Source organism: Engystomops pustulosus, chromosome 9 (genome assembly GCF_040894005.1).
Source record: "Engystomops pustulosus chromosome 9, aEngPut4.maternal, whole genome shotgun sequence".
Lineage (NCBI taxonomy): Eukaryota > Metazoa > Chordata > Amphibia > Anura > Leptodactylidae > Engystomops > Engystomops pustulosus.
Genome location: NC_092419.1, coordinates 97,372,938 through 97,388,131, shown reverse-complemented (window position 1 = coordinate 97,388,131; position 15,194 = coordinate 97,372,938). Strand labels below are relative to the sequence as shown.

The 15,194-nt window shown below is 43.5% G+C and overlaps 1 protein-coding gene and 1 long non-coding RNA gene across 5 annotated transcripts in view; one reads left to right on the top strand and one right to left on the bottom strand.

The window, feature by feature from the left end:
• Positions 1 to 1,700: 1,700 nt before the first annotated feature.
• Positions 1,701 to 2,636, top strand: LOC140077288 (uncharacterized). The gene is made up of 2 exons (XR_011849752.1): positions 1,701 to 1,808; positions 1,899 to 2,636. It is a non-coding gene; the product is annotated as an uncharacterized lncRNA (long non-coding RNA).
• Positions 2,637 to 3,543: 907 nt separating this feature from the next.
• Positions 3,544 to 15,194, bottom strand: part of WNK3 (WNK lysine deficient protein kinase 3) — a 54,045-nt gene continuing 42,394 nt past the window's right edge. For 3 of the 4 annotated variants that reach the window (XM_072124316.1, XM_072124314.1, XM_072124315.1), the window contains exons 13-24: positions 14,737 to 14,878; positions 14,535 to 14,651; positions 12,728 to 12,871; positions 12,583 to 12,637; positions 12,354 to 12,482; positions 10,454 to 11,256; positions 8,550 to 8,784; positions 7,986 to 8,113; positions 6,903 to 7,396; positions 6,004 to 6,215; positions 4,379 to 4,581; positions 3,544 to 4,131 (exon numbers count right to left, since the gene is read on the bottom strand). In XM_072124316.1, the coding sequence (XP_071980417.1) occupies positions 3,817 to 4,131; positions 4,379 to 4,581; positions 6,004 to 6,215; positions 6,903 to 7,396; positions 7,986 to 8,113; positions 8,550 to 8,784; positions 10,454 to 11,256; positions 12,354 to 12,482; positions 12,583 to 12,637; positions 12,728 to 12,871; positions 14,535 to 14,651; positions 14,737 to 14,878 (2,977 nt within the window). In that variant the 3' untranslated portion in view covers positions 3,544 to 3,816. The remainder of the gene's footprint in view (positions 4,132 to 4,378; positions 4,582 to 6,003; positions 6,216 to 6,902; positions 7,397 to 7,985; positions 8,114 to 8,549; positions 8,785 to 10,453; positions 11,257 to 12,353; positions 12,483 to 12,582; positions 12,638 to 12,727; positions 12,872 to 14,534; positions 14,652 to 14,736; positions 14,879 to 15,194) is intronic. The other variant, XM_072124317.1, reaches the window with a different exon arrangement.

Below are 15,194 nucleotides of genomic sequence, written 5' to 3'. Positions count from 1 at the left end.
CACTGCTACCTGCATGCTACTGCCCGCAGGACAGAGGACAGGGGTGGCAGATCAGCGAACAATCCTGCACACTATTGCAAGCAGCAACAAAAACAAAAAAAACTTCCTATTCACAGTTCTCCAAAACGTAATCTTCCAGATTAACGAACCCCTCCCCCACCCCCTTCGCCCCACGACCATTGCGAACCAAACACGTGTGGAGTCATAGCTATACCGACAATGGGACAGAAGATACAACATGCTGGGCAGAAGACACACTGTTACCCCATAGCACATCCATTCTGTGGACAAAACCGTCATGTGCGTCCTACAGTCAGATTGTAGCCTTAAAAAGTGAATGTCCGCCCTTAGATCATGGTTTGTTCGCTTTTTACCTAAAAAAAAGGTTTCAGAGCCCCCACTATAGAGCTCCAAGTCTAATGCACAGACATAACCTGCACGCAGCTGGAGCCACCACTAGAGGGAGTCATGCACAAGGTTATTTTGAAACTCAGATTATTGGGGCAAGCGCCTCCTAGTGGTGGCTGAAGGTAACCTGTGTGTTAAAGGAAACCTACCATTTCAAATGGTCGGTGTAAGCTGTAAACACTGAGCACCAGCTCAGGGTGAGCTGGTGCCGGTGCGTAGTTTTGTTAGTGTTAAAACCGCGGTATCGCGGTTTTAACACTTTTTAGACTTCATAGCAGAAGCTGCTTCGGCGCTGCTATACATAGGAAATGCCGCAGGCATTGCGCGCGCACGGTCGCGCGCAGCGCCGAAGCAGCTTCTGCTATAAAGTTTAAAAAGTGTTAAAACCGCGATACCGCGGTTTTAACACTAACAAAACTAAGCACCGGCACCAGCTCACCCTGAGCTGGTGCTCGGTGTTTACAGCTTACACTGACCATTTGAAATGGTAGGTTTCCTTTAAAGTCTTAAAAAAAACCATATGAAAATCACGTGCTTTACTTCCCGGGCTGGGGAGAAGAGAGGGAAAATCACGTCCGATCTCACACAGGATTGTCTGGTTAGTAACCACTATAACCAAATTGGTGCGATTCAGAGCTGTACAAAAAAGATCTACCACCTCTGGCTCCGCAGCTGGTGTGTGCTACTACAACTCCCATCATGCTGGAGAGACACAACCGCTCTAAACACACCACTCTATGGATCGTCCACATGTCTTTTAGAGTCGCGCCATCCCTGAACGTCTTTCACGTACATGCTGCATGACGACACAATGTGGACCACGTAAAGACTCGGGATCCATCAATAACTGCTTCAATAGTAGAAAACACATCGTTATCACACACACGACCCCATTGACGGAGCGTAATATGGCACATTCACATATTGACAGAGCTCCTGTGTATCAGTATCATTGCATCCGAGGAGATTTAAAGCTGAACAAAAGATGGCAAACACAAAATAAATATATACAGTACAAATCTGAGCTAAAAAGAAACCATGAGCACCCGTCCTACTAATACATGCCCCCTCCCCATGGGATCGGGTGCAGTCATCCCATGGCCCAAACCAAGCTACCCGCTCTACAAAGCTATGTCCAGAGGCAAGTGTTGCCTATGCATTTAGTAGTGTCTTGAAATATTCAGCATCAACAACCATGGGGTGGGAAAAAGATAATTTGGACTATTTTTTTACTACTAATTTTTCCTCCCTTCCTAAAACACAAAAACCCAAATTTGTTTTTTACCCCCAGGACATGCACCACCCTTGTCCAATGGCTGCTCTCCAGTATTGCAGATAAGCCCTATCCACTTCAACAAGGATGACATGAAATACCGGATACTGGTTGGTGCAATATTTTGGTAAAAACCTCTAAAATTAAACTTTAAAAATGTATATTTAAAACAAAAAAAATTAAAAAATAATCACAACATGCTCATTTTTTTTTTTAGGCCGCAGCTGTCAAAACTACAGAAAAGGCAAAGCTCAAGATCATCAAAAGTTTTCAAGTTTTCAAAAGGAATTGATTTACACTTTCGGCTTCTGGCCAAGACGTGTATCCCAGACCTTATGGGATCTTGGCGACCCTCCCAACCCCGATAAATGCTGTATAGCCCTATTAAAAGGAAAAGAAAAAAAGCGCAGAGTGTTGATACTTCCAGTGCAGCTCCAAGTGTGAGCTCAAAATTCTTGCGGGTCAGGTTTGTGAAAAGGCTCCAGTTGTAGTAAGAAACACTTGTGTTAGAAGTGAGCTGATCCTCCGGGCCGTGAGCTACAGACGTCTTCTTCTGGCTGTTATTCAGTAGCGATGTGTTCTTCATTACTAGATGGAGAAAGAACAGAGAGGAAGGCAAGAGGTGTGGGAAGACCCTCTCTGACACAAAGCGTCAAGGTGCGGCTCCTGTTTTTAGGATGGGCACTACAAAACGAGGTAGATAAAACAAAAAGATAAGAAGTGAAATATTGGTGAAATGATACATTCTACCAAGCCGTGTTCATTCATGCGGAACATAAAGTAACGGAGAGCGATATCCAGGAGGATTTGGGGATCTTCAAGGAAGATGTTCTCATCGCACAAAGGTTTAAATTATTTCAGATTTTTGGGGGACTAAGAAGTCTTGGAGTAAGAAGTGTTGCTCCTATCTTACAATTATTGCTCAGAGATGGGTAGTAAAAAGTAATAAAAAGGACTGGAAAATAAAGCTGGATATAAAAATTTCCTCCCTTCCCTCTAACATCATAGTTTTGCTTGGGGGTCCCACCTCTAGCCCCATTTTTTCCACAACCTTCTCACTCCTAAGATATTTTTCAGCAAACTCATTCACATTAAGCCCTTGATAAAACAAAGGGGGAAAAAAAAACCATAAACCTACAATAAAAAAATTAACCAATGCAACTTAAATGACCTCCGGCCTATACGCTGTGGTCTTAGTCCAGCTAATGGGAAGAATGGCAGTGTTTGTCAGATTCTGAGATGGCAGAATGTACAATATCCCCCCAAGGCACAGCAAGAGTCTGCAGGCAAAGCAGAAGCAGCAGTTGTGCGAGATACAGAAGCTAGAAAGGCCTCTAGGTTATAAGAAGGTAACAAGGAGGTGGAATAAATGCATGCGGGTGAAGCCACTGAAAATACCAAGTGACCCCCATCTGTGGCCAATGTGCGACAAGCTGTGCCACTGCCTGGGTATAAAGCATTGGGGGGGGGGGGGGGAAACAGGTTAAGCACAACAGAATATCTATTCACATTATTCTAGAGCTGGTCACAGGAGCTTCTGCTTTAGGATATTTTGAAATGGAATCACTGGATACAACTAAAAAAGAACGAGAAGACATTTCTAGGGAGGCGTCTGTCCACCCCCTATACAGACACTGTGGGGCGAACAATCCATGAAAAAGATTGTGTGGCGGATAGGAGACATTGTTGTGCTGTGTAACCCTGTACAAGAGCTCGGGAGAGGCGAGGGGAGGATACAAGCCATGTCAACTACTCCCCAACCCTCTTGGCTGCAGTTTTGTTTGAAGGCTGGGGCACATTCATTCACTTGTATGGCACCGGGAGTCTCCCTCAAAGATCCCCCATTTGTTTTTCTTCAAAGGTCAAAAGTGAAAAGTGAAATCACATTGCAGGATGACCATGTGTAGCAACTAGGGTACGTTCAAACCCAATTCACACAACACAGCACGTAAGAAAAAAATAATAATAATAGTAAAAGATCCTCATTAACGGAGGAGAGAATTAACAGAACACCCTTTGTATCACAACCAACCAAAGAGGTAAAACAACCAAAGGAACGGCGAGTGGGTGTCTGATGTAGTCTGTACAGGAAGGCAGGGAAATCCCAGAGAAAAGTCTAGAGTCACCTAAAGGGATCATTTGGGGGAGGATGGGATTGTAGCAGCTTTCGGAGCTGTAGCAGAGGGAAACGCTTGCATTCCAATTCCGGGCTGGTATGCGGCAAGGTGCTGTGCGGGAAGGCCTGGCGTCTGGTTAGACCACTGTACAGGGTAGCCGCCGCTGCCCATTGAATTGAGCTGACAGCCGTGTGGTATTGGGTACGATGGAATGCCTCCAGATGTATAATTTGGGAGAACAAGTGATTGAGATATAGCAGCAGGGACCGTCCCGTGAATCTGAGACAAAGTGGGGACCCAAGTAGATGGGAAGCTTGAGGTGACCACAGACGCCTGAAAGATACATAAAAACAAAAAAGGTACAATCAAAACATGTTTCATTGCATTATCATCCCGCTACTACACAGTGCACAATGCCAGATGGGAATTCTGTGTCCGGCCTTGTACCCCACCACCAAACTTCAACATAACCTTCCTTTAATCAGATTTTGTGGGATGCCAACACCCCCAGACCAGAGATGATTAATATTCTGATCCCCATAAACTCCATTAACAAACATAATGCTAGTCCAATTCTTACCTCATGAACTCTGCTCCAAGCGTCTGTGTCAGGGCGGTTCTGATTCAGTTTGATCTGATTCAGGCTGGGTTTTTGATGCAAGTTGCCGGCATTTTCCTTTGCCCAGTCATCCACCAGCTTGTGCAGATCATCGGTGAACAGGCTCTTCTTCTCAGACACTGACTGCTGGCAGGCATCAGAGTTACTCTCACTGCATTGCTGATCTGAATAAAGAACACACATCTTGAATATTCAAGCCTTGTAATGTGTGATCATACATTTTCAATGACTGTACTGAACAATCAAGTTCTGTTCTGAGATCACAAGTATAAGTGCAGGCGGTCCCCTACTTAAGAACACTCGACTTACATACGACCCCTAGTTACAAACGGACCTTGGGATGTTAGTAATTTACAGTACTTTAGCCTTTGGCTACTATAAACATCTATAACAGTTATCACTGGTGTCTGTAATGAAGCTTTATTGTTAATCCTGGTTCTTATGACAACCCAACATTTTTAAATCCAATTGTCACAGAGACAAAAAAAATATATAGTTCCGACTTACATACAAATTCAACTTAAGAACAAACCTACAGACACTATTTTGTATGTAACCCGGGGACTGCCTGTACATAGATATCTTGCCTGAGCAAAGTACAGGATCACATATTTTTTATAGCTTATTTTAAAGGACAAATGACCATACGGGGTTCCAGCATTTCTTTACTTATTCACCAAAGATTAAAAAAAGCGGAATTTACTGGGTTATTGGTGCTTGAAGTTACAGGTTCAAAGTGTGACGGACACCTACTACATCTTCACCACAATACTTGCTGTATGATGCACACTTATCATGGAGACACTGGTGAATATTTATCAGGCCTTATATGCCAGTTTTTGGTGCACAGGCCCTGAAATAATTTCAATTTTGTTTACAATGCCCAGGAACAGCTGAACCTCCATATATATCCCGCAGACTTAATGGGGGGGGGGGGGGGGGGGTAGGCATCATATGCAACAATAATAATCTCCACTATCTGGATCCTTATTTTCAGAATTTATATCCACATCTTAACTGTGAACAATAAGTATGTATGAGAACATACAGGGAATATTGAAGAGCACAGTGCTAGTGTATCTATGGCTCTCCAATGACTTTATGTGAGTGGCAGAGACACCCCAGCACTGTTCCCCCGAAATTTCTGACATTGCCAAAGTATTGAATGGAGAAGCAGGACACATGTTCTACCTGCTGCTCCCTCCATCAGTAACCCTATTCTCTCTGTTGCTAGGGTTTCCAGCCATAGGGACCCCTATGATCAGATTGTTATCTGCTATCCTGTAAATATGTGAGAACCTGCAAAAGTGGTACAACCCGTTATATTATTATATAATATTAGATGTCGGATATTCTTCCAGATCACAAAAATGCATATTTTTTCGCCACTCTACATTCTGCCTGCTCTGGAGGAAGAGTCAGGACACCCCATATGCATCAGTCAGTCACAATGAAATCTGCAACATCGGTCAATATATGCCTAATACACAAGGCCGACCTTAGTAGAACCGCAAGCACTGAGTAACCGGAAACACATAAATAGGCAAAGTCTACTCTGCCCTCATTATTTAGGAACAACATTTTACCTGAATGTCCGATTCCATTGTCCATGTGGGTCAGAGACTGTGGCCTGCTCCGCTGCTTACTTTTAAGAGACCTGGGGCGACGTGGCGACATTTGTTGGGAAGAAGTGTCAGAGGACTGTGCTTTGTTCTCCCTCAAAGCGCGTAAGCGTACATATACTTCTTGTAGTTCTCGGTTCTGCTGGGCCTGTAAGCTCACCACCTCCTGAATGTGCCTGTAAGAGGAACAAATAGATGAATATATTTAAAGGGATATATTAGAGTTTGTGATAGAATTTACTTTCCTCACTATCGACAGCTTGTGTGATCTGCCCTCCCCGAAGACTCGGATGCATCACACAATTAGCTATGGAGTACAACCTCCTCACCATCCTGTTATTATCTATTAGGATTGAAAGTAAGAAGCTGACACAGCCAGGAGTCACAAGTTTTAGGTTAGATCCAAGAGGACACCCATCCATATAAAGGAATTACAACTAAAGCAGCAGAATGGAGGGAAAGTAGTAGTGAAAACTAAGCCCCTCATCACTGGCAAAGCCACATCCCTCAGCTTTCTGACTGTTTCCTTCACATCCACATTGAAAATCCTGTTCATCTTTTTACACTTTCTATTTGGTGTTGGTTTATTGTCCTTTTAAAGGTCATTGGTCCTAATGTAGTTTTCGTACTAACTGTGTATGCCCAGAATAAGTGATGTGAATGTAACTGGTGGAGGTCCGACACCTGGAACTTACAATGATCAGATATTCTGCAGCTTTTGGGCAAATATGAGAAGTCATTGTCTAGCAGCAGAACGAACAATATATGGATGGCCCAGAAAACCCCTACATGGGCATTATTATACACAATACAATTTCTATAACTAAGAAGTATTAATCTTTTACCAAAAAGAATACACTAACTTTTCTCGAAGTTTCTGCAGTTCCACCTTCAAATCCTCATCCTCCAACTCGGATTCATCATCGCTACTCATAGGAGAAGATGGAGAGTAGAGATGGGAGTTCTGATTTTGGAGGAAGGGCTTTTCTCCTATGCAGTTCTGCCCAGTATCCCGCGATTTATAATCCTGGCCTTTACCAGGGGCGGCAGACATTTCAGAGTCACTACTTGGCTGCTTTGTGAAGCTGTTCTGATTAGGGATGTCTTTCATCCATAGGGCTGAGCTAGATGGGACGCTGCTGCCGGTGACAGAGGTTTCTTCCAGTTCCCGGTCAGGGGTAAGAGAAGATGCATCCGTCTCACAAGCGGTGCTGGCAGACTGGGGAGTGTCCTCGGCTCTAGTTGCGGCAGACTCTGTCTCTTCTGCAGAAATGGTTTTGTCTGACACCAGGGATGTAGATGGGATACTGGGAGTTTCGGCAGCAATGGATTGCTCTTGTTGCGGAACTGTGACAACCTGCAGCAAAATTAGAATAAAAAGCTAAAGTCACAAAAGTTACAATATGCAAGTCACAAAACTGTCAATATGAACAAACCTAAAGGAATTCTACCATCAAAATAGAACATGGATAATCCAGGGGCACTTACTCGTAGATACAGGCACTAAGACTGTGGCCCAATTCTTATATTTGTTATGCCTGGCAACTTTTCAAATTATGCTAATGATCCTGAAATGCTAATTGGGGTGGTTCCCAGAACCCCTCTCTGTGGCAGATTTACTGTGGAAGGAGCAGTTCCCTCTCCCCCTCTGTGTTAGAAGATCCTGTGCTCCAGTAAGATTACATCAGACAGAGGGAGTGGGTGCCGCTAGAGTGCTGAGGGAGCAGATGGGTGAGACCGTGTACCTGCCTGGGAATCTGAAGCATAAAGGGGCTCTGGGAAACGCGCCAGTAGCCTTCCAGGCTCATTAGCATGATTGTCAGTTTCATTGCTCTTTGATCTATAAGCAAGTGCCCCTGATTTATCCATTTTTGATGATAAATTTCCTTTAAAGGGAACCCATCAGAATCAGTCACATAATCTAAAAATATGCCTTTAAATTTCACCTGAAATCGTCCACGTTTGAAGGCACTGGTTCCAGATGAGGTTCCCTCCGACAAGGCACATTCTGCCAGTGCTTCCACCACCCTCTGTGTAGCATCCGGGACTTCACGTCTTACTCCATCGTCATCCACTAAAGGAAAGATTTTAGAAAAAGAAAGCACATAGCTTAGGGGTTTCTGAGGGGCAAATAACACATGAAGGCCTGATATCCTACTACCAAAAGTGAAGGAGGGGGGGCAAAGGAATACAACGGTGCGTGCGGGCTCCAGCTAAAATACATACTGCCATGCTCGGGCCAAAAACCAGTGGTTCACATAAAAGACATAAAGCGATGAAATTCCGATGCTCTTACATTGTGTCCGGAAAGACACAGCTAGACAAACACAAAAACTACAAAAAATAAAAGGCAATAAAAGTGAAAGTGCAAGAAACGTGAGGGAACATTTCTGAGGATGAAAAAAAAAATAAATAAAAACCAAAAAAACTCACTGAAAAGAAATATATACGTACGGAAATAACCAAAAGGGATGTTCCTATTGTACGGGCCTAACTGTAAGCAACACTACCTTGGCGGACTCTTGACCTCTTGAATAAGCTGTTGGAATGCCGCAATCTGCAGGCCCAGCTTTTTAATTTGCGAGCCCACGGTTTCTTGCTAATGGGGTTTTTGAGACTAGGACAAGTAAAGCTTAGGCCAAAATATCCACCTCCTGTCTGTAGATGCGCGGATCCAGTGCCCATAGAGCGCTTGGTGCAGGCATGAGAAGCACTTCCAGGATGCCAGGCGTCTTCAGAACTTTCCTGGAGAGGATACAACAGAAGAGGAAAAAGGAAAAAATAGCATAATGTGAATATCACGAGAAGCCACTCTAGGATTTCAAAGAGAAAGTTTAGTTTTGACCAAAGGAAATCCACCTGAGCTGCTGTCAGCTTCCCAATCATTGTTACTGATATTAAAGGGACTGTCCAGGTCCTTCACAATGCAGCATAAATTTTGCTTTTATTGAAATAATTCAAATCAACTCCTGACGTTAGTAAAAAGGCTGAAAACAGCACGTCACATCACAACAGGAGCCTCACGAGCTGGCAGCGGGGAGCGGCACTAATTTGAAGGGTGCAGGCAAGCATCATTATTAATAATTTTAAACACAAAGCAGCATGTAGGCAGCTTTGTGAGGGGATGGACAATCCCTTTAATAACAAAGTAGTCCTACCACTATAGCATTGTGTCTTACAAGCAATACCATCATCTTTGTGTTGCAATGTAATTTATCTCTGAATGATGCAATGGCTCCAGATCCTTTTACTCCCCTTGTGAATATAGGAAGCCATGCACCCCCCCCCCCTTCTCTTATACGGTTATCCTCTAATACATACAAATTAAAACAAAAAAACTAAATTTTCGTTGACTCCCCTCCCTTGTGCCTTTATTACACTTGGCAATGATCAAGAACAAACAATTGTTCAGCCATTCATTGCTCTATGTAACAAAGCCTTTAATAAGTCTGTCTGACACATGATACATTAGTGACTTTCCATCCTTGAATATAATTTTGTTTTTTTATGTCTAATAATGATCAATCCAGATCTCCATGACTCTGATGCAGAGCTACAAATCCCCAGGAAAAAAAAAAAAGGATAACTCAACAGAGGTCTAAAGCAAGAGGAATGGAGCCGTGGTCAAAACAGCCATGAAGAGACTGCCTTTCCGGAAGCCATAGAGAGCATAAAACCTATGACAGGTATGACCAGTTCCACATTCAAACGCTTCCACAATGAACTCAGGACTTCATACTACTGATCAGTGGGGGGCACCAGTGATCAGTGATCAGATATTTATCACCTATGGTGGGCAAAGACGACCTCTGTAGTGATGTATAAAACACCAGCTTCTTGCAGCCACCACTAGAGGGAGCTCAGGAGCTTCAAGTATACAATTTTTCAGTAAATTTCATGTATATGCACTAATCTCCTGCTCTCCATCTATTGGCAGAGGAAACAACATTGGAGATTCATTAAGCCTTCTTCAACATTTTTCTTGTGGAGAAGGCACACAAATCTCCCCATCTCTGCCAATCCCCGTCTACCCTGACCCGCATGCCACTTTGAGCCCTCCGCATTTACTATATTCCCCACCAACAGTGGAGACTATACATCAAAGATATCTGCCAGTTGAGACTTGGTCTTATCTGGCATAGATTGCGGCAAATCTACTAAGATATCAAAGCCTCTTGGTAAATACGGGTGCCGGAGCACTGGCAGGGGAATTTTGAATCTGGCATATAAAACTACACCCTTAATAAATTCCACCCAGAGGATTTACTTTTTTAAAAATAGTGTAATAAAAATGAAGCTAGAGCTGAATTAGATCATGCAAAGCAAGCACAGCCAGTCAAATAAAAGAGGCACTAGAGACAAAAGATGGTATAACTTGCACTTCCAGCACTTCACGGAGTCATGAATTACTTACAGATGGCGTTAATTCACCAGGGACAGCAATGGCGGCTTCAGCAGTTTTGACTGGCAGGGGGTCAACAGGCTCTGTCTGCTCCGGAGTTGCCTGCGTACTGGCAGGATTCACAATCGCTGCTTCTGGGGCAGGACATGACAGGGTATCCTCAGCAGAAGATGAAAGAGGGGATTCTGTGCTCTTTGTCTCCTTCTGGCTGTCGGCATAAGAGCTGGCAGAGCTGTCTTGATATAACAGGTTTCTCAGTTTTTCATCAAGGGTTTTGATACAGTTGTCAGAATATTCTATTTTGGGGGGACCCTCATTGTCAGACTCCTGGACTGAAGCAGAATGTGCAAGTGATGCTTCAGAGACAGGTGTCTGTGGATAGTAAGTAGCGTCTGAAGGTCCGATGCTGTCTGACTTTGTTAGACTTAGAGACATAGCCGTGGTGTTCTGGGAAGACAAGGGACCAGGTTGTGCACCAGTCTCTGCTGCATAAATACCACCATTTGCCACTTGCACCTCCTGATCACCACCGATGGCCGGATGCTGAGCCTCCGTTACCACAGCTATATTATTGTTGTATACCTCAGACTCCTTCTGAACCTGTCCTGTGGCTGAGCCACTGTTAGTTACAGCAGCGGACAGGATTTCATTGCCATTTACCACATGACTGTTAACTACCAAAGGAGCAGTTTCTTTGGAAGAAACCTGACCATCTGAAGATGTGGAGAGCATAGGGTGCCCCGCCTGAAAGGAGCAGCTCTGCTTAGCACTAGAAAGATCCTCAGGAAGACTACGCCTTGCTTCATTATGTGGTCCTGGGGAGACAGAAGAAAGAAATATGTAAGAACCAAACTAAAAATGCTATAAAAGTGATTAAGGCTACATGCACAGGATCCCAGGCGAGCACACGGCTGAGTGCAGCAGAGGGGATGGAAGGAGCTCTCCTCACAGCATAGAAAGCAGAGTCCAGTACATGACCTATTTCTTGCAGCCCAGATCCCAGACACATGACCTGGTGCCATAGAGACCAATTGTGGACGTGGGCTGGTGTGGCCAGATCACAGCCACAATAACAATAGTGTCCATGTAGCCTTTAGTGTTGTCAATGGGAAATGCGTGCACACAGATGTATTTGGTGGATAAGAATCAATTATACATTATTCTTATAAACCAGAAAACTTCTAGGATGTGACTATGCTTTATCACCAAATACCATTCATATTTAATTCTGCTGTGAAAAAAAGTGAAACCTTTTCCCCCCTAGTAAAGTACTACAGCATCACCACAACCCCTTGAATCAGGGCATAGATGGCTGGGATCCCATAGACCAGGTGGTGGAGGGGGAGGGGGAGGAGGTATTGGTAAAGGAGAGATACCTTCACACCATTGTGCTATATTCCCCACGGAGAGGGAAAAAAGGCTGTATCATATAGTGACAGCCAAAGACTTATAATACAATAATAGAATTAAAAGACCCTACAGACAAGTTGAGGAGCATCTACTTTGTAGTCCAGATGGAGATGAGCCCCATACCCTTTAGTATGTGCCACCTGCCAGCTTCCAATGACAAATAAGATCACTTCACACTCCCAGAGCCATGTAGCGGGAGGTCACATTGTCATTATAAAGGCCTTTAGCGTAACAAGTCACACTTGGAATGAATGACAGGCTGATGCAATGCTAGTCTATTTTCAGACAACATAATAGGAATGGGTTCTAGGAACATCAGCGACACTCCGTTCCTTTGCGTCACAAGCACCTTCCCTTGAGTACTTCTGCCACCACAAAGGAGTTTTGAGTCTTTTCCCCTCTCTAAAGAAAGTAAAAGACTGGGAGAATGTGTAGAGGGAAGATCCAGTATATAAATGCCTGTATAAATACTATTCCTAGTGAAACATAAGTCTTTACCAACCTGTAGCTTGTTGAGGAACTCTGGTAATTGAAGTCTGGGTAACAAAAGATTGGGTTTCACGATTTTTAATTGTTTGGTTTATGAAAAACCTCCATCGACCTACGGGTGATGACTGCGGTACAGATACCCCTGCAAAAAGAGAGCAAAATTTTAAAGTGAAATATGAGTCAGAGTCAGCTTTGTCATATGACTTTGTAATGCATTTGCTGGCATGTTTAAATTGACTTACCTCCAGCTGGGGCAGAGGCCGGGGCTACCACTTGCACATGCTCAGAAGATCCGGTCTGTAAAAGGAATTGAGAAAGTTAATATGGCAAATAAATACCATGAAACTGTCTGCATACTGCTAGTATGACCATTATATAATGACTTACAAGGCTCGCTGACTCTGACCCGGGGAGTTCGGTTCTCTCCATCACTGGTACATTTTGCAGAATCTCCTGAGCTTGTGTTACAATCAGCTTCAGCTCCTCTACAAACTTATCCTTTTCAGCTTCCAGGACAAAGTCATCTTCAACCTAAAGAGTTATGAGAAAATAAAGTTATTATAGACTGGTTTTATACTATTAATTTGCACCATTAACAAGAACTGGTATGAATCTGCAGAATAGAACGTTGCCATCAAGTCAATGGGGAGCATTAACTTTATGGCAAGTAAACCAGACTTCACAATGTGTTAAATCAAGAGATCTAGGGAGAGTCCCAAATACACACCATGCTGTGAAACAGGCGACTTAGACTGTGTATGAAGAAGGCCCCTTTAAGAACGGCTCACTTTGTTTGTATTAGGACTAGAGCTGCAAGTAAATTACCTTTACGATCCCTCTCAAATGTCACATTATTATAAACGAGCTAATGGTTTTGCTTAAAGGTCATGTTCAACCTTTAAACATCAGTTTATATATAGACGTCTTCTGCATAGAGAGACTGTACCGCAAGTGATTTATCATGTAATGTTCTGGTCTACAATACAGGCTGTAACTTAGGATCAGCAAAAGTGATGTTTCACAAGATTAAACTTTTGATTTATCCTCAAGTTTACTTGTAGAAATATTCTACTTAGAACGCTGATTAATATACACTTTAAAGGGGTATTCCGATCTCATTGGATAGGTCATCCATGAGAAATCCTTTCACTTTATTTTAAGTGGGGGGAGGTCAAACTTCTCGGACCTAATGATCTGTGGAAGTAAGGGGTGGCAGTGCCGATTCACTGGTTACCCTATACCAGTGATGGGCAACCTTTTGAGCTTGGCGTGTCAAAATTCGCCAAAAAACCGAGCATAACTCGGGTGGTGTGTCACCTTGAGAAAAAAAAAACATAATTTTGTGATATTTATAGTTTAAATAACAAATATGTATAATTATTTAACTTCTAGGGTACTTTAACCCTAGGTTGTCTAAGTGATCCTACCATGTACCAGTATGACAGTATATGGGGATTTTCCACATCATCTATTTATTACAATGTGCAAATCGCACATTGTAATAGATCGTTTCAATCAGACACGTGTGAAAAGCTTAGTAACCTGCAAACTTTGTCATGACAGTTCACAGGTTATAGCTGTAACGATGTCTTGTATGTATGATGAGAGTGGTTGTCCTCCCTCATCCCTGCTGTGGAGATGGTCAGAGTAGAGGTGACCTATCACAACAACTCCCCCCAGCACAACTATCAGGAGCTGCAGAGGAGTTCGTGGAGTTGATGGTCGGGTCACCTCTCCTGGTGCTGAGCCCCGGGATGATACCTGTGCTGACTGGAGACACGAGGCACAGCTCACACAGGGGGAGGGGCCAGCCCAGTGGAGGAAGAGGAGGAGGAAGTGCTGTGAGCTCAGTGCATGGCAATCTCTCAGCCTCCCGGCTACTTCACCTGGCCTTGTAGGAGCCGAGGATGAAACTTAACTCCTCCGGCTGCCGCGTGTCACTGAAAATGGCTGGGTGTGTCAGCACTGACACGCGTGTCATAGGTTAGCCATCACTGCCCTATACAGTGGCTTCACTACTACCCACTACTGACAATACCCACTGAAAGTTTGGGATTGGGAGTAGTACTACATTGACGATCACATTATAAAGTGTGGTTACCCCTTGAATATATGAATAACATAAAACTTTGTGGTGTGTATAAGCATATAAACATTGATTTGGGGCAATAAACACAGGTACAAAGAAACTAACCATATAAAGGGCAATGTCCTCTGGAGCATCCCCATCTGCATCAAACTTAAAGGTCACCATCTTGTTGTTATGAGTCTCCAGCTGGCACTCCACCATGTTATCACCAAAGTTTGAAACCTATGCATATGGGAAGAACGAACTACAGATGAGCGCTCCTCATATATATAATGCAAGGATATCAACTCCAAGTGCAGGCACGTACCCCTAAGAAGGACAAGTTAAATCGAGTCATTTTATCTGGCCTGGGGCAAGAAGTTCGACGTTGCTTCATCTTTTCCTGCTTGCCGTTTCCAAGGGGTCCATCAGGTGTACCAGTGCCGTCCCGGGAATAGTCAATCTGGTTGCTGTAATGCAATATGTAGTTACCAATAGTAGGCGACACATTTATGTAATGTATTCATGTATTATATGGTAATATTTATTTAAGTAGTTCTCCATCTATTTTAACAAAGATCTGAAACACAAAAATCTCTGGAGTGTCTGTGTCGGGCAGGCAAGAGAGCAACAATGGCAAGAATTTTTAGGCTTGTACTGTAAAGCTTCAGGTATCTGACCTCTTCAATAACATAGAAGACACTGCTGGAAGTCCACACACTTGATGCCATGTGATCACAGGTGATTACAAATACTGGGTATAGTAAAGTTTTGATGGAGGGAAGA